The sequence below is a fragment of the Rhinoderma darwinii genome, chromosome 2 (assembly GCF_050947455.1).
Source record: "Rhinoderma darwinii isolate aRhiDar2 chromosome 2, aRhiDar2.hap1, whole genome shotgun sequence".
Classification (NCBI taxonomy): Eukaryota; Metazoa; Chordata; class Amphibia; order Anura; family Rhinodermatidae; genus Rhinoderma; species Rhinoderma darwinii.
Genome location: NC_134688.1, coordinates 428,706,663 through 428,733,925, shown reverse-complemented (window position 1 = coordinate 428,733,925; position 27,263 = coordinate 428,706,663). Strand labels below are relative to the sequence as shown.

Sequence of the window (27,263 nt, the reverse complement as noted above, 5' to 3'; positions counted from 1 at the left end):
CGTGTTAAACTAGTACCAGTGTATTGTAGAGGAGACAAACCTGCTTCTAGCGTTTATTTTCATTTTCTTCTTACTGCCAAAGAAGGCGTCTCCGTTGCACCTAAATGCTCCGATGTCGCTCCCCAGTTCAACCCCCTCCCGCCTTACATTGATTGACGGGGACCAGGCAGCGTAATCGGCGCGTTCATGCCTTAATCAATGTAAGGAGGGACGGGGGTTGAACTGGGGAGCGACGTGGGAGCATTTGTTGCACTTAAATTCTCATCAGCATAAACTAAATAAAACTTATTTCTCTACAAAGGAGGCAGTAAGCAGAAAATGAAAATAAACGCTAGAAACAGGTTAGTCTCCTCTACAATCCACTGTTAGGCCTCATGCACACAAACGTATTTTTTTCCACCCGTATTTACGGGCACGTTTTCGCTGCAAAATTGCACTGCACTGATCGGCAGCCCTTCTCGCTATCAGTGCAGGATAGAGAGAAGGGACAGCCCTTTCCGTAGTAAAAGTAAAAGAAATTCATACTTACCCGGCCGTTGTCTTGGTGACGCGTCCCTCTTTCGACATCCAGCCCGACCTCCCTGGATGACGCGGCAGTCCATGTGATTGGCCTGTGATTGGCTGCAGTGGTCACATGGGCTGAAACGTCATCCTGGGAGGCCGGACTGGAGGAAGAAGCAGGGAGTTCTGGGTAAGTATGAACTTCTATTTTTTTTTTTACACGTTGATCTATATTGTGATCGGTAGTCACTGTTCAGGGTGCTAAAAGAGTTACTGACGATCGTTTATCTCTTTCAGCACCATGGACAGTGACTATCCCCTGATGTCGCCTAGCAACGCTTCCGTAATTACGGGAGCCCCATAGACTTCTATAGGCCTGCCCGTGCTGTTATTACGGCCTGAAATAGAACATGTTCTATATTTTTCAACGGCAAGGGCACCTTCCCGTAAGCATACGGGGAGGTACCCGTCGCCAATAGAAGTCCATGGGCCCGTAATTACGGGCTTTTTTACGTTCGTGTGCATGGGGCTTTACTAGTTCAATACGGACATTCTGGTGACAGACTCTGGCCTATGCGGCACTATGTAGGCAAAAAATATATATTTAGTGCTTCTTAAGTATTTCAGGGGTAGCCAGCTAGTTGCCTCTTGGGGAGCCACAGTAATAGCACGTGTGGATTAGCAATTTTTCTTATATGTAAGGCTGTGTTCACATCACCGTTGCCCTTCTGTTGAGGGGTTCCGTCGGAGGTTTCCGTCGGGTTAACCCCATCAACGGAAAGGCAAATGGAAACCTAAGCTTCCGCTTGCATCAACATTGATAACAATGGTGACGGAAACGTTGCTAAAGGTTTCAGTTTGTCACTGTTGTATTTAGTCGACTGCGCTATTGATTCAGTCAAAACAACGGAAACCTTTAGCAACGTTTCATTCACCGTTGATATCAATGGTGATGCAAACGGAAGCTTAGGTTTCAGTTTGCCTTTCCGTTGAGGGGCTAACCCGACGGAAACCTCTGACGGAACCCCTCAACGGAAGGGCAACGCTGATGTGAACAGGCCCCCCACCACCTCTAAAACTGCTGGTTTGTTAAACAATAGTATCATGTTATAATTGATAGCAGATATTGTTGCGTGCACTTTCTCATCCACTGATACTGAGAAAGAGGTAGCCTGGTCCTCCTAAAGTGAGTGCCTGCTCACTTCTCTCCACAAAGACTAACTGCACACTTCTGGAACCCCAACAGCAAGATTGATTGGTGTTTTGGTGGTGGAACCTCCATCAATCAGATATTTATGGCACCTACCAATGGATTAGATTGATAGAACTTTTAAATGGACACTAACCTTTCACACAACTTGTAATAATCTAACCGCATACCTGACATCTAGCAACTTTAAAGTCGTCCCCCCCCCACCCTAGTGTCAAGTTCCCCCCCCCTCCCTTCCTGGACTACAGGAAGGGGGGGGGGGGAGTTCACAGCGGGGAGAAGAAAGATATAGACAATCTGCCCATACAAGTCTATGGAGGGGGAGCAGAGAGGAGACAGACTGCTGGTAAGCTTTATATCTTTCAACCCCTCCCCCCACCCCAGTGCTGGATTCTGAGCTACACTGCTCATTACTGCTGTATAGTCTCCTCCATGCTGCTGCAGCTTCTATATCCAGAGTCAGCAATCTACGGCACTCCGGATGTTGTAAAACTACAACTCTCAGCAGGCCCTGACAGCCAAAGGCTTTATTAACCCAGTCAGAGGCTGTCAAGGCATGCCTGAAATTGTAGTTTTACAACATTTGGAGTGCCGAAGATTGCTGAACCGCACGTGCAAGTGAGGCTGGGTTCACACAACCTATTTTCAGACGTAATGGAAGCGTTTTACGCCTCGAAGTACGTCTGAAAAAACGGCTTCAATACGTCGGCAAACATCTGCCCATTACTTTCAATGTGCTTTACGATGTACTGTGCCGACGACCTGTCGTTTTACGCGTCGCTGTCAAAAGACGGCGCGTAAAAATACAGCCTCGTCAAAAGAAGTGCAGGACACTTCTTGAGACGCAATTGGAGCAGTTTTTCATTGACTCCAATGAAGAACAGCTTCAAATTACGTCTGTAAAAGACGCCCCGCAAAATGCGAGTACATGCAATTACGCCTGAAATTCAGGCGCATGCCTCCCATTGATTTCAATAGAAGGCGGAGGAGTTTTTTTTTTTTTTTTTTTTTACTGCGAGCGGAAAAATAGACTCGCGGTAAAAAGCGTCCTGCCCTATCTTTGGGCGTTTACGCCTCTGACCTCCCATTGACATCAATGGGAGGCAGAGAAAGGGTATTTCGCAGCGTTTTTTTCCCCCGTAGCACTCAATGGGTGCAAGCGAAAAACGCGGCAAACGGCGTGCAGGCAGGTCAAAATCTGCTTCCAAATCCCAAATGGAATTTTGAGACAGAATTTTCCTCCTGCAAAAAACTCTGTGTGAACAGGGCCTAACAGTTGGATTGTTACAATATTATTGGAATTGTATTGTGTTTGAGCTGGAAATACTGTGTGTATGACTATTACTACAGTCCCTGGGCTGTCTGCATGGATTTCACGGGATTGTTGTACCTGTGCGGTGTTTGTCATTTTATAAGTATGTGTAATAATAAGCAGAAATCCTTGTCATCACTGACTTGTTGATAAGACACCAGGGAGTTACAGAAAGTTCAGAGCCAGCCGGCTGCATGAAGCCGCTATTCCATCTTCCGCCTGGCTTTGCGATCACTCCCTCAGTTCCTGGTCTAGTCATTGAACAAATACACTGCCACCTGTTTCATGTTTTTCTTGAAGGGTGTATTCAGACGTAGCAGTCGTGTTATGGGAAATTGCTGCGAGTGCCACAAAATCGGGGCAAAATGCTGTGATTTTTGCAAAACCGCAGCATTTTCCTGTGATTCTGCGGTATTTGCGAAGAAAAAAAATCTTACGTCTGAATATGCCTTATGTAAAGTGGACTTCTCAAGGACGTGTAATACAATAAACACTCAGATTAACTATGTTTAGGGACAGCTGGACTGCAATGGTGCTCTTGTAATAAAACTATATTCCACAGCTGTATTCCCGCACTGCAAATCCACAGCAAAGTATAGTCAAATGCATGTGGATAGGGTTTTCATAACGGAAAAATCAGAATGCAGAGTTGAGGTTATGCTGCAGATTTTTACAGCGGATTTTGACCGTCTAATGTATGGGGTGATATCCGCAGCACAATCTGCGTGTCTGTGCCGGGGTCGTGTGGTAAAATCTGCAGTGGATTTCTACGGCTATATGTGGCTGTACCCGAATAACCTGTCTGAGCTCCTGTTATGCGGCAGGACAGTTAGTTTTCTCCTACATTAGATTACTGTACAGTGCTTTGTGTAACCTAGTAAGGCTGCGTTCACATGTAGTAGAACTGCTACAGATTTTCCTTCTGGATTTGTGGATGGAAAATCGACAGAGCATTACGGTAGCAGCAAAGTAGATGAGATTTAACACCTCTAACCCACACGCTGTGGAAAATTTCCATGGTGAAATTGACCTGCGGTGCAGATTTTATTTTTTTATTCCACGTCCATTTATGCTTCGGAATGGTTCTGTTCATTGCAAATTTCCCCAATGCGTAAGCAAAAATCTGCAAGAAACAACAATTGTCTGGATTTTTTGCTGCGAATCCACAGGAAAAAAAAAAATCCCGTTTTTTTGAAGTTTAAAGAGGCTCTGTCACCACATTATAAGTGCCCTGTCTCCTACATAAGGAGATGGGCGCTGTAATGTAGGTGACAGTAATGCTTTTTATTTAAAAAAACGATCTGTTTTCACCACTTTATTAGCGATTTTTAGATTTATGCTAATGAGTTGCTTAATGCCCAAGTGGGCGTGTTTTCACTTTAGACCAAGTGGGCGTTGTACAGGGGAGTGTATGACGCCGACCAATCAGCGTCATGCACTCCTCTCCATTCATTTACTCAGCGCATAGGGATCCTTTTAGATCACTATGTGCTGTCTTATACTAAGGCATCATGCACACTTCAGTTTTTTCCTTCAGGGTGCTATCCGTTTTTGTCACTGATAGCACCCTGAACCCATTAATTTCAATGGGGCCATACACACTTCAGTTTTTTTGACGGTCCGTTGCTCCGTTCCGTTCCAAAGTAGAGCATGTCCTACTTTGGTCCGAGAATCCGTGACCGTGAGGCCCATGCAAGTCAATGGGGCCGTCAAAAAAAACGGAAGGCATCCGTGTGCCGTCCGTGTGTGACGGAGCTGTTGCCTAGCAACCGCCGGGCGGGCAGAAAAACATTAGAAAAATATTACACTAATCGGCAGCCACTTGTATCTATCAATAACTAATAGAGAAAAGAGGCTGCTGATTAAAAATAAAATAAAAAGCATTTCATACGTACCCGGTCGTTGTCTTGGTGACGAGTCCATCTTCTTCCTCCAGTCCGACCTTCTTTTATGACGCGGCAGCCTGCGATTGGCTGCCGAGGCCGCGTCAGCCTGCGATTGGCTGCAGCGGCGTCATGGATTGAACGTCATCGCTGGAGGCCGGACAGGAGGAATGTAAGTATGAACTTATTTTTTTTATTACATTAAAATTGTATTTTCCGCGCGCCGAGCATGGTACTGTCACCCTGGACAGTACCATGCTCGGCGCACGGAAACGGAAACAGAGAGTGCACACGGACACTACAAAAGCGGCCGTGAAAACGGTGACGTAAGTGTGCACGAGGCCTAACACATTAATGATACTGAAGTGTTTAGACTGTGAATAGACATCCCGTGGAATGTCTATTCACTATCTCTGCACTTCGTTACTGTTTCTATGGTAGTTACAGCAGAGCAAAGCGTAATCTCGTTGTAACCTGTCATCTACAGCGTAATCTCGCGAGATTATGCTTCCTCTGCTGTAACTACCACAGAAACCGTAACGAAGTGCAGGGATTGTGAATAGACATCCCGTGGAATGTCTATTCACTGTCTAAACACTTCAGTATTGTTAATGTGTTGTATAAGGGTATGTTCACACACACTAATTACGGACGTAATTCGGGCGTTTTTGCCCCGAATTACGTCCGAAAAATGCGGCTTGAAAGCGTTGACAAACATCTGCCCATTGAAAACAATGGGTCTGACGTTTGTCTGTTCACACAAGGCGTATATTTACGCGCCGCTGTCAATAAATAGACGCCCGCGTCAAAGAAGTGACCTGTCACTTCTTGGGGCGTAATTGGAGCCGTTATTCATTGACTCCAATGAAAAGCAGCGCCAATTACGTCCGTAATGGACGCGGCGTACAAGCGCCTGCAAATGCCGATACGGCTGAAATTACCGGGATGTTTTCTCCTGAAAACAACCCCGTAATTTCAGCCGTTACTGACGCTGTCGTGTGAACATACCCTAAGACAGCACATAGTGATCTAAAAGGATCCCTATGCGCTGAGTAAATGAATGGAGAGGAGTGCATGAGGCTGATTGGTCAGCGTCATACACTCCCCTGTACAACGCCCACTTGGTCTAAAGTAAAAATACGCCCACTTGGGCATTAAGCAACTCATTAGGATAAATCTAAAAACGCTAATAAAGTGGTGAAAACTGATCGTTTTTTTAAAATAAAAAAACACTGCTGTCCCCTACATTATAGTGCCGATCTCCTTATGTAGAAGATAGGACACTTATAATGTGGTGACAGAGCCTCTTTAAAATCGGAACAGAATAAAAGACCATACTCGTGTCCCATAGAGATGCCACACTACTCTTTTGTCTGGTCTAAGTGCTGTCAGCCTCCTGGGATGACGTTTCATCCCACGTAACTGCAGCAGTGGTCATATGGGATGCAATTTCATCCCTGGAGGCCAGAAAGTATGTAAAGCTTTGAGCACTTTATTACATTATTATTATTATTATTATTATTATTATTATTATTATTATTTTTTTTTTTTATTTTTTTTTGAGGATTAATTGTTTTTTTTAGTAAAATTAATTTTTTACTTTTATCCCGGATACATATAAGCTGTATCTTGCACTGAATACGGAATCCGCCTGTCAGGTTAGTCATGAAATTAGATGTAATCGATAACCGCTAGATCCTGCATCAACAAAGCAGACCTGACGGATTCCGGTTTGAGTGCAAGATACAGCGTCTCTGTATCCAGAATACATGGAAGCTGTATCTCCAAAAGTAAGAAACATTTTTAATGAATACCAATTAAAAAGTTGTCAAAATCCTCTAATACGTTGTTTTGTTAAAAATAAAATCCCGTAATGCATATTTGAAACCGATGTAGTTAAACCTGAAACTCTCTGTTCTTGGTTTTCTGTATGTTTTATGCTCTATTTTCAGGACATGTTTTATTGTCTTTTTTTCTCTACGCAGGGTTCGTACTTCATATATGTGGGGTGGTACTTAGAATGGTTCTGAGTTGTGCATTCACGACACTATGCCAGTTCTATGTATTATGTATACTATGTGATACACTGCGCTTTTGTACAACCATGTGTTTGTGGTTATTGTGTATTATATTTGTTACCTTGACAAAAAACTTTCAATAAAAAACATTGATGGTTAAAAATAAAATTTTGCTCAAATATTTACATAGCCTTAAATTCCCTCTTCCCTGCAGCGGCATATCTGGCCAAAAATCTGCACCATATCAAACACTATTTGGTGGAGGCTTTCGGCCGGAATTGGCAGAGGTATCTGGGTCGGATTTGCTGCATAGTTTTCTTTCTTTCTTTCGTGTGTACATATCCTATGGTTGAAGGACTAGTGTCTTCATGTTCAACCGAACATCCTACAGTGTTGATCCACAGGAAGGTGAAAAAATTCCTTTAACCCGTTAGTGACCGGCCCATAGTCTTTTTACGTCGGTCACTAACGGGCCTTATTCCGATGCCATAGACTTTTTACGTCGCGGCATCGGAATAAGTAAACAGAGCAGGGAGCTGTCAAATCTCCCTGCTCTCAGCTGCCAGACGTAGCTGAGGGCTGGGGGCATCCCTGCTCTGCCGAGTGAGATCGATATAAGTATCGATCTCACCCGTTTAACCCCTCAGATGCGGTGCACAATAGCGAGCACCGCATCTGAGTGGTTTTGGAGAGAGGGAGGGAGCTCCCTCTCCCTGCCACCGACACCCGGCGATACGATCGCCGAGTGTCTGTGTCTCCCATGGCAGCCGGGGGCCTAAAAAAGGCCCCCAGGTCTGCCAGTAATGAATGCCTGCTAGATCATGCCGCAGGCATGACCTAGCAGATGCCTGTCCGTTTTAAACGGACAGGCATAGTACACTGCAATACAGAAGTATTGCAGTGTATTATAAATGCGATCGGATTATCGCATAGTGAAGTCCCCTAGTGGGACTAGTAAAAAAGTAAAAAAAAAAGTTTAATAAAGTTCATAAAACTTTATTTTTTTTAAAAATAATGAAAAACCCACTTTTTCCCCTTACAAACTGCTTTACTATTAAAAAAACAAAATAAAGTTACACATATTTGGTATCGCTGCGTCCGTAAAGACCCCGACTATAAAGCTATTACATTACTTAAGCCGCACGGTTAACGCCGTAAAAATATGAAATAAAAAACGACGGAAAAATTGCTGTTTTCTGTGAATACTGACTTTAAAAAAATGTGATTAAAAAGTGATCAAAAAGTCGCATCTACTCCAAAATGGTACCAATAAAAACTACAAGTCTTCCCGCAAAAAAAAAGCCCTCATACAACTGCATCGGCGAAAAAATAAAACCGTTACGGCTCTTCAAATATGGAGACACAAAAACAAATAATTTTGAAAAAAATGCGTTTTTACTGTGTAAAAGTAGTAAAACATACAAAAACTATACAAATTTGGTATCGTTGCAATCGTAACAACCCGCTGAATAAAGTTTATTGTGTTATTTATACCACACGGTAAACGGCGTAGATCTAGGACGCAAAAAAAGAGTGGCGAAATTTCAGATTTTTTTTTCTATCTCCCCCCAAAAAAAGTTAATAAAAGTTAATCAATAAATAATATGTCCCCCAAAATGGTGCTATTAAAAAATACAACTTGTCCCGCAAAAAAACAAGACCTTATACAGCTATGTCAACGCAAAAATAAAAAAGTTATAGCTCTTGGAATGCGACGATGGAAAAACATAGCTTGGTCATTAAGGTCTAAAATAGGCTGGTCATTAAGGCGTTAAAGTAGGTGCGTTATATTGGAAGAATAAATTCCTTCTGAACACCAAGTATGACCATCAGAATAAATCCCTAGCTCTGTGCAGACATTGAGCCAGCAGGAATGCTGGGAGATTTCAGATGTGAAGTCAGTAGAAAGACGAATGCAGCTCTGGACTGCTATACAGGCTGTAACTCAAAACCAGTACTAGATGTCATTTATTTACAACGTAACTCCACTTATTGTGTCATATAATTCTATTAGTAAACGGTAAAATTGTCTATTCGTTTAAAGGTCTGAGAAACACTGTACATGATCTTGTAAGTTGTGACAGATCTGCTCCTTTCTGATACAATGTATCTAATGTACATGATGACCGTCCTTCCCTTTATTGCCTGCCCGCTTTATCTGCTGCTGACTAGTAAAACTGTATATATATATTTTTTCTCTCCAGGTGGTTTCCTGAAAACATGACTGTGCATTGGCCTTGACCTTTCTCTTCAGTGAGGACTTTGTCTCCAATTATGTCAAGTTCAGGGTATCCTCCTAACCAAGGAGCTTTCAGCACTGAGCAGAGCCACTACTCCACCCGCCCCGTGCAGTATGCTTTCACCAGTAACCGCCACCAACAGGTAAGTGCTGGAAATAGGGCTATCACACAGCATCTATAAAAAGTATTCAACCCCTCGGACATTGTCAAGTTGATTTAATATGTTATTTTGTACTACATCAATAAATCACAGTGAACGCCGTTAGGCTTTGACACTGACCATAACCTGTTAACGCCGAAGGACGGATATATTCGTCTTCTGCAGCTGCTAGTTCGCGCAGGAGGACGGATATATCAGTCCTGTGATGGCGCGGGTACTGAGACTGTACCCACGCGATCAGCGGCAGGAGCACAGCTGTTATACACAGCCTGGCTCCTGCTGCAACTGCCGGAATCGAAGCGCGCTCTGATTCCGGGATGTTTAACCCATTAAATGCTGCTGTCAATAGCGACAGCGACATCTAATGTGTTTAACAGAGGGAGGGAGCTCCCTCTGTCACCCCATCGGCGCCCCCGTAAAAATCGCGGGGCGCCGTCAGGTTTCCATGGCAGCCGGGGGCCTAACAAAGACCCCCAGGTCTGTCTTCATCAAATGCCTGTTAGGCCATGCCGGAGGCATGGCCTATTAGATTGCCTGTCAGTCTTACACTGACAGGTAATAATGCTTTGATATACTAAGTATACCAAAGCATTATATATGCGATCGGCACATCGCATAGTGAAGTCCCCTGGTGGGACTAAAAAAAAAAAAAATGTAAAGCAGTTAAATAAAGTTTGTAAAAAAATAAAAAAATTTTTTTACAGTCAAAATCAAATAAAACTACTTTTTTTTGCCCAAAAAGTGGTTTTATTTAGTAAAAGTGCCAAAACAAATAACACATACACATATATGGTATCCCCGCGATCGTAACAACTTGAACAATAAAATGAACACATTAAACCGCCAAATGAACGGCGTCCAAAAAATCACGGCAAAATTCTCTTTTCTCCCATTCCCGCCATAAAAAAATTAAATAAAATTTTTTCTATAAGTCCTATGTACACCAAAATAGTAGTAATGAAAACTACACATTGGCCTGCAAAAATCAAGCCCGCATACGGCCACATTCACGGAAAAATAAAAACGTTACGGCTCTTGGAATGCGGCGATGCAAAAACAAGTAATTTTTTTCTAAAAGGGTTTTTATTGTGCAAACGTAGAAAAAACATATAAAACCTTTGCATATTTGGTATCCCCGTAATCGTGCCGACCCATAGAATAAAGTTAACATGTTATTTACGCTGCATAGTAAACGGCGTAAATTTATAACGTGAAAATCAATGCTGGAATAGCTGCTTATTTTCAATTCTCTCGATATATTATAAGCATCTAAAAATGGTACAATTACAAAATACAACTCGTTCCGCAAAAAACAAGCCCTTATACGGCTATGTCGACGGAATAAAAAAAAAAGTTACGACTCTTGGAATGCGACCGTGAAAAAACAAAAAATAATCCTTGGTCATTAACGCGCAAAATGGCCCGGTCATTAAGGGGTTAAAGAGTAATAATTTTGATGAAGATGAAAACAAATCTCTGAAATTATCTGCATTCTCTCTATATAAATATTAAAGGGGTTATCGCACAATCTATTGTTTTTGGCGACTGCACAGTACCTTGATAACTTGTGAAAAGGGACTGCCAGATGCCCAAATAAACGTGCTTGTTCCTTCCCTTCTATGCATTTGGACTCAGTTTACCGACATTTTTGCAGCCTTCTTCTCTGGGCAAACGGCGTTTCTGCTGCTCCGCCCACGTGACGGCTGTTTCTGAATGAGAAACTACAGTTCCCAGAAGGCATTGTCTTTTCCGGTTTGCAGGCACCTCCCTGTCCTTTCCTCTCACGTATTCTGCCGACGCTGCTGCACAGGGCTAAATACGGTCGAAAAAAAAAAATCTGCATATGCTTGTTTTTTTCTACGTTTCATTGGTGGTTCAGGTGGATAGTCTTCTGCACATACGTGGCGGCAAGGGAATGCTGAGACAAAGCCGCTAGCAGAGGGGTTTTCACTGCGCATGCTTTCCCTGTACAGCAGGGACTGGGGAACTGCGCATGCAAGCGGCCTTGGAGCACAGGGAGAGCTACCGATACAGTACAGTAAGGCTATGTTCACACGGGGTATTTTGCCGAGTTTTTTGACGCGGAGACCGCGTCGCAAAACTCGGCAAAAACGGCCCGAGAACGCCTCCCATTGATTTCAATGGGAGGCGTCGGCGTCTTTTTCCCGCGAGCAGTAAAACTGCCTCGTGGGAAAAAGAAACGACAATGCCCTATCTTCGGGCGCTTCCGCCTCTGACCTCCCATTGACTTCAATGGGAGGCAGAGAAAGCATATTTCGCTCTGTTTTATGCCCGCGGCGCTCAATGGCCGTGGGCGAAAACGGCGCGAAAATCACTGCGAAAATCGGCGTGCAGGGAGAGGAATATCTGCCTCAAAGTTCCAAACGGAATTTTGAGGCAGATATTCCTCCCCCAAAATACTCAGTGTGAACATAGCCTAAGAGAGCACAGATCAAGTGCGCATTTTCTTCCAGCACAGTACAGAAGGACGTATCCAACAGCAACTAGTTAACAATATTTCATTGTGTCATTTGGGGGAGGGGTCATTCCACAAAGGCAGTCTATTAGAGAAAATTTAAATATATTTGAAAGCTATTGATTTTATGTTTGGGGGACAAAGAGACGTTATTTAGATCTTGGGAATTCCGCTCTAAACTCCAAATAAATGAATTATTGCATGTTCATGCCTTAAATATTTTGTAGAGACAGTATATAGTATACGGTTATAGAAAACAATACAGTGGAATTCCAAACATTAAAACGTTTGTGGTATAGCTACGCATTTTTTACCTGCGTTTTACCTTTTAATATGGACAAGGCTGTCATTAATTATCTTATGACGCCTATTTCTACTCCCAAGTGCTCTCACGGGTTCTGTAACACCCTTTAACCCCTTAGTGTCTAAGCCTGTTTTGGCCTTCAGGACCAGCCCCATTTTTGCAAATCTGACATGTGTCACTTTATGTGGTAATAACTCCAGAATGCTTTTACCTATCCAAGCGATTCTGGGATTGTTTTCTCGTGACATGTTGTACTTTATGATACTGAAAAAATTTTGTCATTAAATTCAATATTTATTTGTAAGAAACGCCAAGATTTAGAGAAAATTAGCAAAAATTAGCATTTTTCTAAATTTTAATGTATTTACTTGTAAAACAGATAGTAATACCACACAAAATACATACTAGTTTATATTTCCCATATGTCTACTTTATGTTTGCGTCATTTTTTGAACATTCTTTTATTTTTCTAGGACGTTACAACGCTTAGAACTTTAGCAGCAATTTCTCATATTTTCAAGAAAATTTCAAAAGGCTATTTTGTTAGGGACCAGTTCAGTTCTGAAATGGCTTTGAGGGCCTTATATATTAGAAAGTCCCCATAAATCACCCCATTTTGAAAACTGCACCCATCAAAGTATTCAAAACAGCATTCACAAAGTATTTTAGCCCTTTAGGCGTTTCACAGGAATTAAAGCAAAGTAGAGGTGAAATTTACAAATTTCATTTTTTTTCTTCAAAAATTCATTTGTAATAAATTTTTTCTGTACCACAGAAGGTTTTACCCAAGAAATGCAACTCAATATTTATTGCCCAGATTCTGCAGTTTTTAGAAATATCCCACATGTGGCCCTAGCGCGGTCATGGACTGAAACACAGGCCTCAGAAGCAAAGGAGAATATATTTTAGGTACCATGTCAGGTGTGAGGAGGCCTTGTGCTGCCAAAACAGTGGAAACACCCCAAAAGTGACCCCATTTTGGAAACTATACCCCTCAAGGAATTTATCTATGGGTATAGTTAGCATTTTGAACCCACAGTTTTTTTGCTAAATTTATTTGAATTAGTATGTGAAGGTGAAAATCTACTTTTTTTGTGAAAAAATTAGGAAATTTTAAATTTTTACAAGGAATAAAGTAGAAAAAACACCCCAACATATGTAAAGCAATGTCTTCCGATTATAGCAATACCCCATATGTGGTAATAAATTGCTGTTTGGACCCACAGCAGGCCTCAGAAGAGAAGGAGCACCATTTGGATTTTGGATTTCTGATTTTGCTGGAATAGTTTTCAGTGCCGTGTCGCGTTTGCAATGCACTGGAGGGAAGAAAACCGTGGAAACCCCCCAATAGTGACCCCATTTTGGAAACTATACCCCTCAAGGAATTTATCTATGGGTATAGTTAGCATTTTGAACCCACAGTTTTTTTGCTAAATTTATTTGAATTAGTATGTGAAGATGAAAATCTACTTTTTTTCTGAAAAAAGGTAGCCATTTTTAATTTTTACAAGGAATAAAGGAGAAAAATCACCCCAACATTTGTAAAACAATTTCTCCTGATTACGTAAATACCCCATATGTGGTAATAAACTACTGTTTGGACCCACACCGGGGCTTAGGAGGGAAGGAGCGCTATTTGGCTTTTGGAGCTCAAATTTAGCTGGAATGTTTTTGGGTGTCATGTCGAATTTGCAAAGCCCCTGAGAGACAGAAACAGTGGAAGCCCCCCAAAAGTAACCCCATTTGGGAAACTACACCACTTAAAGGGAATGTGTTGCCAGAAAAACATGTTTTTTTTTTAAAAATTAAACATTTAGTGTGTGGGTGATTAAACATTGTTCAAATTTTTTTTATTTTTTTCGCGAGTCAGGAAATATTATAAATTTTTTCTAATTTATAATACTACCCATTTTTGGTCACTAGATGGAGCTAGTTCCCAAAATTGCAGCATTGCAACATTGGGTTAAAAGCCCTCGCTCTAGTGAGCTCTCAGCATCCCCCCCTCCTTTATCCTGGCTAGTGCCGGGATAAACGAGGGGTTTGAAAGGTTTAACCTCCTACACTGTGTGTCGCCATTTTTTGAGGTAACCCACAGTGTAGTAGGTTTACATACAGTAGTAAACACACACAAACACTAACATACATTGAAATCTCTTACCTGCTCCTGCCGCCGCGGCTCCCTCCGGCCCGTCCGCTCCGTTTGCTGCCGCTGTTCCATGTGCACAAGTCCGGAAGCCGCGACCGGAAGTAGTAATATTACTGTCCGGCCGCGACTTCCGGTCCACAGGAAAATGGCGCCGGACGGCGCCAATTTCGAATAGGACTGTGTGGGAGCGGCGCATGCGCAGTTCCCACACAGACGCCGTACACGGCAGTCAATGGGACGGGAGCCGTTCACAGTACCTATGGGACTGTGGCTGCCGTATTCCATGTCTGTGTGTGTCGTTAATCGACACACACAGAAATGGAACAAAAAATGGCAGCCCCCATAGGGAAGAAAAAGTGTAAAAATAAGAAACAGTAAAACACAAACACACAAATGAATATAAACGTTTTTATTAAAGCACTAACATCTTTAACATATAAAAAATTTATTTGTGATGACACTGTTCCTTTAAGGAATCTATCTAGGGGTATAGTGAGCATTTAGGCCCCACACGTCTTTTGCAGAATTTATTAGAATTAGGCCGTGAAAATTAATATCAACATTATTTCCACTAAAATGTTGAATTTTTTCAATTTCACAAAGGATAAACGAGAAAATGCACCCCAACGTTTGTAAAGCAATTTCTCCCGAGTACGGCAATACCCCACATGTGGTCATAAATGTTTTTTCATTAGAAAGTAATTAACCCTTTACGAACTGATTCATGCTTTGCTTTTTAGTTTTTCCTCCCTGCTTTCCAAGAGCCACTACTTTTTTATTTTTCTGTCAATAGAGCGGTGTGGGGGCTTATTTTTTGCGGGACGAGCTGTCGTTTTTATTGGTACCATTTTTTGGTACGATGCCATATCGGTGGACATAAACGGCTGTTTGGGCACGCTGTAGGGCTCAGAAGGGAGGGACGCCATTTGGCTTTTGGAGCGCATATTTTGCTTGGTAGTAGCTCTGGCGTTTTGCTGGTATTTCAGTTTATAATGTTGGGGCACATGTAGGCTGGGCAAAGTACATCAGGGGCATAATAAGAGGGTATAATAATGGTTGTAAATAAATAATAACTCACAGATATGTGGCCAGTGTCGCACTGATAAATGGTGCCCGATCTTATCCACTTTTGGAACACTCTGTACATTTTGCATCGCCATAATCTGGGAGCCGGAACTTTTTTTATTTTTTCACCACCGGAGCCGTGTGAGGGCTTATTTGTTGCGGGACAATCTGTAATTTTCATTGGTACCATTTTGGGGTACATGTGATTTTGTTGATCGCTTTTTATTCAATTTTTCGGCAAGCAAGGTGACCAAAAACCATCAATTCTGACAATGATTTTTATTTATTTTTGACGGCGTTTACCCTGGGCTATAAATGACTATTATACTTTATTCTGCGGGTCGGTACGATTACGGCGATACCATATGTATATAGGGTTTTTTATGTTTTGCAGCGTTTGAGCAATAAAATAACTTATTTAGAAAATAAATGTATTTTCTGTGTCACCGTATTCTGAGAGCCATAACTTTTTTATTTTTCAGTCAAAAAAGCTGTGTAATGGCTTGTTTTTTGCGGGTCGGTTTGTAGTTTGTACCGGTACTATTTTGGCGTACATGCGACTTTTTGATCACTTTTTATTACATATTTTGTGAGGGGTGGTGACCAAAAAATAGTGATTCTGGCATTGTTTTTCGTTTTGTTTTTTTGCGTGGTTCACTGTGCGGGAAAAATAATATAGTTTTATAGTTGGGGTCGTTACGAACGCGGTGATACCAAATATGTGTACTTTTTTTTTACGTGTTCATTTTTTTTCCTATAATGAAAGACTTATTATAGGAAAAAAAGCAGTTCTTGTTTATATCACTTCTAACTTTTATTTTTACACTTTTTTTAAAACATTTTTATTCTTTTTTTTACTTTTTTCACTTGTCCCACTAGGGGACACTTAGACTTGCAGCTCTGATCGCTGCTGGAATACATTACACTACACACGTAGTGTAATGCATTTCAACTGTCATTGTGACGTGACAGTCACACTGACAGGAAGCCTACGACGACCACCCTCGGGGTGGTCCTCATAGGCTTCTGTACATGGCAACCCGGAAGCCATTGTCTGGCGTCCGGTTGCCACGGGTACCATCGCCAGCCCCCGTGATTTCACATGGGGGCTGCCGATCGGCGCTAAAGACCTTAATTGTGGCGTTCAAAATCGAGCGCCGCAATTAAGGGGTTAACTGCCGATATCAGCGGCGACAGGCCGCTGATCGGCAACGGGGAGAGCAGGGCTGACACCCTGCACAGTTAACCGCCGCTGCGGTGTAGCGCCGCGCGGCGGTTAACTGTCAAAGCACTGCAGTAACTGTACGTCAAGGTGCGCGAACTTACTGCTTTCCATGACGTACAGTTACGTCATGGTGCGTTAAGGGGTTAAGGGGTATTCCCAGAATCAGAAGTTATCGCCTATTCACAAAAAAGGTGATAATTGTCTAATTGCTGGGGGGACTGCCATCCATCACTAGAACAGGGGCCCTGAGCCCTCGTTCCTCCTCACTGTAAGACCGCAGTGAGGAAAACTTCGAACGGATATGCACGGTGACACTCAATTATAAATCTATGGGGCAGACTTTGTACTCGGCTGTTTTATTTAATGCCATAGACCTAGAATGGTGCAGCCAGGCACTTGCTCGTCGTCCACTCCAATTAAGATTCTCCTCGCTGCGGAGCGTTCAGTGAGGAGGAACAGGGGCTTGGGACCCTCATTCTAATTATAGGTGGGGGAACCAGCAGTGGGGGGGGGGGGGCCCAGTGATCAGACACTTATCACCTCTCCTCAGATAGGGCAGCATAAACCTGGTGACAAATTCAATTTAATGAAATTACACAGGACTTCAGGAGATTATAAGGCATAAATATGATCATCTCTGGGCATACACTGGTACCTTTTAATCAAAGCCAAAGTGTATTTTTTCAAGTAGACAGATACTCCTATGGAATGATGTGGATTTAAGTATATATTCTATCCCATGATGGAGGGGCCCTTTTCCCCTTTTACTAACGGTTTAGATGCCGCAAGTAGTTATTTCAAGGTGGTTGCAGTGAGGTGTCGGCTCAGCCTGTGACCTTTCTTCGTACTTCCCTGTACCGGCCATGAGATTGTTATGTCAAATGTTGGGAAAGGGTTAACAATGACTTAAAAGGCTGTTTTATTTGGTGCAGATTTTCGTCCATAATTGCCGCTGTGGAGAATAGGGGAGAAGTGGGGATTTAAAACAAAAAAACAAAACACCATACTCTCCTTCCCTGGTGCTTTTTGTAGCTACACATCCCTGCTCCCCTGGCTTGTTTGTATTAAGCTGGCCTCCTTGGATGAGGTCTTGTCCCATGTGACATCGCAGCCTGTGATTGGGTGCAGCAGTCAGAAGGGACAAAACTTCATCCCTGGAAGCCGGCTCAACACAGACCGGGACGAGGAGCGGGGAGTGTCCTTTTGTACAGTCTGCTGCAATTAACCCCTTAATGATCGCTAATATGTCTTTTTACAGCCGTCATTTAGGATACTTATGCTAGAGCTTTTGCTCTAACAGCCGTTATCTGAGTTACCTACGATCCCGTCCTTTTTTAATTACTTAGTTGCCGTGGTCAATAGTGACTTCAGCTTGAGCGGTTTCAGAGGGAGGGGACTTCCTCTGTCACTCTATTGACACGCCCGCTACGCGATCACTGGTTGCAAATGGTTTCTGTGGCAACCGGGGGCCTAAAAATGGCTCCTAGGTCTGCCAACAGTGAAAGCCAGTTTTATTCTGATAGGCATAATACACTGCAATACAGAAGTGTTGTGGTGTATTATAAAAGCGATCAAACGATCGCAGAGGGACGTCCCATAGTGGGGCTGCAAAAAAGTAAAAGTAGATCAATAAGGTTTATAATATACAAGAAATTGTAAACCCATTTATCCCTTACAAATGCTTTATTAGGAAAAAAACCTACACATAATTTGTATTGCCGTGTCCGTTATGACCTGATCTATTTAACCCGCACGGTGAACGCCGCAAAATAATCTCTGCTAGAATTGCTTTTTTCTGTTCATCCTGCCTTCTAAAAAAAACGCATTAAAAAGCAATGAAAAAGTTAATTGTACCCCAAAATGGTACCAATTAAAAATACAACTCGTCTCGTAAACAAGCCCTAGCCATGTCGGTGGGAAAATAAAAAGGTTATGGCTCTTAGACTAACTAAGGTGATACAAAAACCAATACTTTAAAAAAAAAACTATAGAAATTTGTCCTCGCTGTAATCCTATCAACCCGCAGAATAAAGTTTATACCACGCGGTAAACGGTGTAAATTTAGAATAAAGAATTGCAGTTTTTTTTTTTCATTCACCCATAAATAAGTAGTGTAACCCAAAATGATGCCATTATAAAAAATACAACTCGTCTTGCAAAAAACAAGCCCTCAGGCCCCATGCACGTGAACCTAGTTTTCATCCGTAATTACGGATCCATTCATTTCTATGGGGCACAGACACCTTTCCATATATTTAAGGGTGTGTCCGTGCCGTAGAATGATCCATAAATTCTAGAATATGTCCTTTTCTTTTCCGTAATTAGGCACGGACTCCCCATAGAAGTCTATGGTCGCGTCCGTAATTTTGGATCGTTGCTATGCCAGGCCAGGGGATTACCCAAAATTCCTCCCTGGTTTTTCTCTGGTTCTGTAAATACGGATGTACTTCGGATCCACTATAGACCGTTTTTGCAGACAGTGTGCCGTATATGTGGATGATTTGCCGATGACTACGGATCTATATGTGCACACAGTAAAAAAAATAATACGGTCGTGTGCATGATGCCTCACACCGTTGTGTGGGAAAAAAAAAAAACCTGAAAAAAAATCATTTGGTCAATAAGGCCCAAAATAGGATGGTCATTAAAATAAAACCATAATAATCTTAATACCGGCCTTGCGCAGAACCTGGGGGTAATCAGACTAGAGAATCTCATGTCTACGGAACATATGGAATTGTGGTCTCAGGCAGAGCTTAAAAAAAATTCTATTTCTTGGAAGTATTTTAAACATAGTATGGAAGGCGCCAATGGCAGTGCAAGGTCATAACAATGGAACATGCAGAAGACATTACATAAACGCTATAACACAAGCATGGGACATTTGACAATGCGGAACCCACTTCAAAGAATTGCCTTATGTAAATAGAAAATCTCATCCAGCTTCATGTCTTCTACATCTGCAGTTACCGTCCCCTTCTGGTTTACATGGAGTTATGAGAAACATTTGTTTGTAAAATTTCAGAGCATTGAATAAAAATCCTATCAAAACATTCGTTTTGACGGAATGAATTGCGCAGTCGACTAAGGTATCGATTCCGTCAAAACGACGCAACCCGTGCACAACTGAGACAAAGGGAAACCATTGGCACCGGATCAGTCACCATTGAAATCAATGGTTGTGCAAGCGGAAACTTATGGTTTCTGTTTCTTTGTCGGCGTCCTGTTCTGACGGAAAGCTCCGAAGGAACATCCGAACGGTACTCTGAGGCAGATGTGAACGAAGCCTAAGCGTGGCTTTCGCGCCCCCTCTCCCATTCCTGACTATTAGGGGAATTTTTTGGCAAGTTATACTCTGCTCACTAGTCGCTTCGGCTGTTCTTATTCATTGCTCATCCAATCCTGCTATTCGTAAATTTCTCTGGACAGTGTTTCAGTCGAGTTACGTAACCGTGATTTATTAGAAGAACACGTTTTATTGTCATGGGACAGAGCAGCTGCTGCAGTGCGATGCTAAGCAAATACAGATAAGGTCACATTTAGGATTGTTATTGGGATTTATTTTGACAGATCTGCTGCATATTTTTTTTTTCTTAAAGAGAAGGTGTCATGATTTTTTTTATATTTTTTTTTTTTATTCTATTGCTTTTAATTTATTAACAAATTTTATTTGTGTTCTCATTTTTTACTTTTTAATGTGTTCTTACTTTTACTTCTCTATGGGAGCTGCCATTTTTTTTTTCATCTCTGTATATGTCGATTAACGACACAAAGAGATTCTATACGGCACATACAACCCCATAGAGCATGCGAACGGGAGCCGTTCCATTCTCAGTCGCATGCGCCGCTCCCACACAGACCAAAACGAAGCTCGTTCGTAGAGCGAAATCCGGCGCCATTTTCATAAGGACCGGAAGCCGCTGCCGGACAGTAAGATGACGTCCTAATAGATTGCCTGTCAGTATACCAAAGCATTATAGCAGCGATCTGAAGATCGCACAGTAAAGTCCCCTAGTGGGACTAAAAAAAATAAGTAATGTGAAATAAAAATTATTATTAATATTCCATAAAAAGTGGTTTTATTTAGTAAAAGTGTAAAAAAAAAAAAAGTACACATGGTATTGCCGCGACCATAATGACTTAATTAATAAAGTTAATATGCAAGTTAAACCGCAAGGTGAACACCGTAAAAAAAAAAAAACCCGCAAAAAACAATGGCGAAATTGCTATTTTTTTCCATTGCCCCCCCAAAAAGTCATAATAAAAATCAATCCATAAGTCCCATGTGCCCCAAAACAGTGCCAATCAAAACTACGTCTCGTCCCGCAAAAAACAAGCCCAAAACATCACTACATTGATGGAAAAATAAAAAAATGACGGCTCTTGGAATGCGACGATGCAAAAACAAATAATTTTAAAAAGTGTTTTTATTGTGCAAAAATCGTAAAACATAAAAAAAAATGTGGCATCGTCGTAATCGTACCGACCCATAGAAAAAAGGTAACCTGTTATTTACGCCGCACAGTGAACGACGTCAATTTAAAACGCATAGAACAATGGCGGAATTTCAGTTTGTTTTTTTCTAATCCCCCCCCCCTCCCCCCAAAAAAAAAGTTAGTAAAAGTTAAACAAAAAATTATATGTACCCTAAAATGGTGCTATTAAAAAGTACAGCTAATCCCGCAAAAAACAAGTCCTCATACAGCTATGTAGACGAAAAATTAAAAAAGTTATATCTCTTTGAATGCGACTATAGAAAAACGAATAAAATAGCTTGGTCATTAGGGCCTAAAATGGGCTGATCACTAAGGGGTTAATCTAGCAATAATGAAACTGGATTCTGAATATTCTGGAATATTGGATTCTCATAAAGTATATAAAATGTTCTATTTTTCGATGCATTCTCTTATTTTTCAGTTTGGTAGTTCTGCTGTACTGATATACAGAAAAAAAATATTGGTATCTAATGCTGAATAAAAGGGATTTCACTGTATATTAACATCCAGTTTATGTAAAGTGGAAGCAAATTCTTTACTTTCAGTAATAGATGTTACTCATACCAACCGTTTAGAACTTTATTTCTCTAAAGACATTTAGGCCAAAATCACACACGCTTGTTCAGTCCGTGATATATGGTCCGTATGTCGGCCGCATTTCCTGGACAGAACACACTGCAGAGAGCCGGGCTCCTAGTATCGTAGTTATTCGACAACTGTCCAGTACTGAAAACATGATTACAGTACGGGACAGTATTCCCGCAGCGAGGCAGCGACACCTAGCGTCTTAGATAGCTATGATGCTAAGAGCCCGGCTCCCTGCAGTGTGTTCGGTCCGGGAAATGCGGCCGACAATACGGAGCATATATCACGGACCGAAAACGCACGTGTGAATCCGGCCTTACTGGTGGGATTCACGCTGTGACGGGACTACCTCCCACAGATCCTTCACCGGAGCGATGGAAGAGCCAACAGACATCACCTCTAGCCGTGCCAGGACGTTTTTCCGAATCTGCAGCGGCTGGAGGCGATGTCTGTTCAGTCTTCCATGGCTCTGATGGAAAACTTGTGGGAGGAAGTCCTGTCACAGCGTAATCTCGCGAGATCACACTGTGCAGTGAAACAAGCTGGGCATCAATGAAGAGAAGTGTATGACGCTGATTGGTCAGTCCTACACTTTTCTTTACAACGCCCACTTAGTAAAAAGTTAAAACGCCCAGTTGGTCATAAATAACTAATTAGCATAAATCTAAAATTGCTCATAACTTGCTAAAAAATTATTGGTTTTCAAAATAAAAACCACTGTTCTCTACATTACAGCGCCGATCAGATTATGTAGGAGATAGGCCTCTAAGTCAGAAGCCACAGCGGGTCCTTTAACCGCTTCCCGACCGCCCACTGTATATTCACGTCGGCAGTTGCTGGGCTCTGTGCAGTGCCGACGTGAATTCACGGTGGGTGTTAAAAGCGCGATCCGGGTGTCTCAGATTAGCGCTGACACCCGGATCGCGCTGTTAACACCTACCTCTGTTCCCGGAGATATGATCGGGACCTGATTAGTTCAGGTCCCGGTCATGTGATCGCAGGGAAAGTGTGTTGTAGCAACGAACTGGAAAGTTTGTTGCTATAACAAACTGGAAAGTTTGTTGCTACAACAAACTTTCCCGGGGACCGATTGCAGGTGCTGCAGTCGGTTATAAGGCAGAACCGGGGGCCATATAACAGCCCCCGGGTCTGCCATGCACAGCAGCCTATGAGAACCAGCCAGAGGCAGGTCCTCATAAGCTTCCTGTCAGTGTGACTCTCAGCGTCACACTGACCGTTTATAATACGTTACACTACCTAGGTAGTGTAATGTATTATAGCAGCGATCAGTGCTGCCATGCTTCACGTAAAACAAGTAAAAAGTAAAAAATAAAGTAATAAAAAGTTTTATAAAAGTGTAAAAACAAGTTATAAAAGTTAAAAAAAAAAATAATGCTTTTTTTCCCTATAATAAGTCTTTTATTATAGGAAAAAAATGAAAATGTTAAAAAAAAGTACACATATTTGATATCGCCACGTTCGTAACGACACAAACTATAAAACTATAATATTATTTTTCCCGCACGGTGAACACAGCAAAAAAAATAATTAAAAAACAATGTCAGAAACACTTTTTTTTGGTCATCAACCCTCCCAAAATATAGAATAAAAAGTGATCAAAAAGTCGCATGTACCCCAAAATAGTACCAATAAAAACTACAACCCGTCCCGCAAAAAACAAGCCCTTACACCGCTTTTTGGACGGAAAAATATAAAATTATGGCTCTCAGAATATGGTGACACAAAAAATAAATAATTTTATCAAAGTGATTTTATTGCGCAATCGCCACAAAACATAAAAAACCTATATACATCTGGTATCGCCGTAATCGTACCGACCCGCAGAATAAAGTAAAATGCCATTTATACCGCACGGTGAATACTGTAAAAAAAAAAAATACAAAAAACATTGTCAGAATTTATGTTTCTTTGTCACTTTGCTTCCAAAAAAATCTACTAAAAAGTGATTTAAAAAAATCGCATGTATCCTAAAATGGTACTAATGAAAAGTACAGATTGTCCCGCAACAAATAAGCCCTCACACGGCTCCGGTGGTGAAAAAAAAAAAAAGTTCTGGCTCTCAGAATATGGCGATGCAAAATGTGCAGAGTGTTCCAAAAGCAGATGAGATCGGGCGCCATTTATCAGTGCAACACTTGCCACATATCTGCGGATTATTATTTATGTACCCCATTATTATACCCTCTTATTATGCCCTGATGTACTCCGCACAGATTACATATGCCCCCACATCATAAACTGAAATAACAGCAAAACCCCAAACAGAACAGTTACCAAGCAAAATCTGCACTCCAAAAGCCAAATGGTGTTCCCTCCCTTCTGAGCCCCACAGCGTGCCCAAGCACCAACTTACGTCCACATATGACATTTTATATCCGGGAGAACCCGCTCAACATTGTATGAGGTATTTGTCTTCAGTGGCACAAACTGGGCACAATATATTGTGCATTAAAATGGCATATCAGTGGAAAATTGTAATTTTCACTTTGCACCATCCTCTGCGCATTAACGGCTTGGCGCACCACGAGTTAATAGCATGTCGTGGTGTGAGGGGTTATATATGGAGCGGGCTCACGCGCTGCGCCCGCTCCATATTCTGCAGGTGTCCGCTGTGTATTACAGCTGACACCCGGGACTAACGGACAGGAACAGCGATCGCGCTGTTACAGGAGCCTGTAAAATGACATTATACTGCAATACATTAGTATTGCAGTGTATTGTACCAGCGACCTAATGATCTGTCGTTCCAGTCCCCTAAAGGGACTTTTGGGAGGTTTCCACTGTTTTGGTACCTCAGGGGCTTTGCATATGCGACATGACACCCGAAAACCATTCCAGCTAAATTTGAGCTCCAAAAGCCAAATATTGTTCCTTCCCTCCTGAGTCCTGCCGTGGGTCCAAACAGCAGTTTATTACCACATATGGCGTATTGCTGTAATCAGGACAAATTGCTTTACAAATTTTGGGGTAATTTTTCTCCTTTATTCATTGTAAAAATTAAACATTTCTATGTTTTTTCAGAAAAACGTAGATTTTCATTTTCACGGCCTAATTACACTAAATTCAGCAAAAAAACTGTGGGGTCAAAATGCTAACTATACCCCTAGAACAATTCCTTGAGGGGTGTAGTCTTCAAAATGGGGTCAGTTTTGGGGGGATTCCACTGTTTTGCTTACTCCAGGGCGTTGCAAACACGACATGGCACTGAAAACCAATCCAGCAAAATCTGCGCTTCAAAATCCAAATGGCGCTCCATCCCTTCTGAGCTCTGCCGTGGGTCCAAACAGCAGTTTAGTACCACATATGGGGTATTGGCGTAATCGGGAGAAGTAGCTTTACAAGTTCTGGGGTGCTTTTTAATCTTTATTCCTTGCAAATATTATTTTTTTTTATATTTTTTCAGAAAAAAAGTAGATTTTCACTTTCACAGACAAACTCCAATAAATATAGCAAAATACCTGTGCGGTCAAGATGCTAACTGTACCCCTAGATAAATTCTTTGAGGTGTGTAGTTTCCAAAACCGTCTCACTTTTGGGGGATTTCCACTGTTTTGGTACCACAAGACCTCTTCAAACCTGACATGGTGCCTAAAATATATTCTAAAAAAAGGAGGCCCCAAAATCCACTAGGTGCTCCTTTGCTTCTGAGGCCTGTGTTTCAGTCCATTATCACACTAGAGCCACGTGTGGGATATTTCTAAAAACTGCAGAATCTGGGCAATAAATATTGAGTTGCATTTCTCGGGTAAAACCTTCTGTGTTAGGCTATGTGCACACACACTAATTACGTCCGTAATTGACGGACGTATTTCGGCCGCAAGTCCCGGACCGAACACAGTGCAGGGAGCCGGGCTCCTAGCATCATATTTATGTACGACGCTAGGAGTCCCTGCCTTGCTGCAGGACAACTGTCTCGTACTGAAAACATGATTACAGTACGGGACAGTAGTTCCACGGAGAGGCAGTGACTCCTAGCATTGTATATAAGTATGATGCTAGGAGCCCGGCTCCCTGCACTGTGTTCGGTCCGGTACTTGCAGCCGAAATACGTCCGTCAATTACGGACGTAATTAGTGTGTGTGCACATACCCTTACAGAAAAAAATGTATTACATATGAATTTCAGCAAAAAAAATAAAATTTGTAAATTTCACCTCTACTGTGCTTTAATTCCTGTGAAGCGCCTAATGGGTTAAGAAACTTTCTGAATGCTGTTTTGAATACTTTGAGGGGTGCAGTTTTTAATATGGGGTGATTTATGGGGTCTATCTAGTACATAAGGCCCTCAAAGCCACTTCAGAACTGAACTGGTCCCTGTAAAAATAGCCTTTTGAAATTTTCTTGAAAATGTGAGAAATTGCTGCTAAAGTTCTAAACGTTGTAACGTCCTAGAAAAATAAAATAATGTTCAAAAAACTATGTAAATATAAAGTAGACATATGGAATATGTGAAATAGTAACTATTGTGTGTGGTATTACTATCTGTTTTACAAGCAGATACATTTAAAATGAGAAAAATCATAATTTTTGCAAATTTTCTCTAAATTTTGGTGTTTTTCACAAATAAGCAATGAATTTATTGACCAAATTTTTCCACTAACATAAAGTACAATATGTCACGAGAAAACAATCTCAGAATCGCTTGGCTAGGCAAAAGCATTCCAGAATTATTACCACATAAATTGACACATGTCAGATTTGAAAAAATGGGGCTGGTCATGAAGGTCAAAATGAGCTCGGTCTTGAAAGGGTTAAATACTAATATGTTTTTATTTATTTTTAGGAATTTTCTATCCCGGAGTATCGAAATGCTCACTTGGAAGCTTTGCAGCAACAGCAGCTTCGCAGGCGCCCGTCTTTGCTGTCTGAATTTCATCCTGTATCAGACCGGTAAGTAATGTAGACTAATGTAAGACTAGGTACATTTAGCTTTTAATGTCAAAGGCTATTATGGTTTCAGCAATTTTCTTATGTACTTTCTGTGAACATTGACTTCTAAGATCTTTGTTTGCGGTCAGTGAATGGAATCCTTCATTATTTACTTCCAGCGGGTGAGCATCTTTTCTGTGCTGGTCATGTGACGCACACTACTGTAACCAGTTGTGCACCTGCATGAATAACACATGACCAGATGTTCATCTTCTGCAAGTAAACCATGAACGATCCCATATAATGGCCGCAATTGGAGATTGTGAAATCCTTGAGGAGTTGATAACAAAGTTTTATAAATTGTAGAAGTTTTCATTATACAATGAAAAGGTGTTATGAATGGAAATGCCTCTTTACAGGTGTCTTTACACATAGTGTGTTGCACAGTCAAAATTACACACATTTTGTCGTTCGTTTCAGGGCGTATTCCAGTTCAGCATTGGTTCTCCATTCATCCAGTGTACTAGCATCATCAGATCACCTCATATGATACCCAAAGAAATGTACAAGAGCAGTTTTACTAATCCTTGCACGAATTTGTAAAATTTCACTCGCCTTGTTGATCATGTTAGTGCAGAGAATAATATTAAGAGAGGGGTGAAAAGAGTGCTTTAAAGGGTTTTCCCAACCACGCTTATCACCCTTCCACAGGATTGGTGATAAGCGTCTGATCGCTGAGACCCACACCGGTCT

The 27,263-nt window shown here is 41.6% G+C and overlaps 1 protein-coding gene across 5 annotated transcripts in view; it reads left to right on the top strand.

Moving 5' to 3' along the window:
- NCOR1 (nuclear receptor corepressor 1) overlaps nt 1-27,263 on the top strand; it is a 173,041-nt gene that overhangs the window by 38,707 nt on the left and 107,071 nt on the right. For all 5 annotated transcript variants that reach the window (XM_075854369.1, XM_075854367.1, XM_075854371.1 and 2 more), the window contains exons 2-3: nt 9,129-9,306; nt 26,425-26,531. In XM_075854369.1, the coding sequence (XP_075710484.1) occupies nt 9,199-9,306; nt 26,425-26,531 (215 nt within the window). In that variant the 5' untranslated portion in view covers nt 9,129-9,198. The remainder of the gene's footprint in view (nt 1-9,128; nt 9,307-26,424; nt 26,532-27,263) is intronic.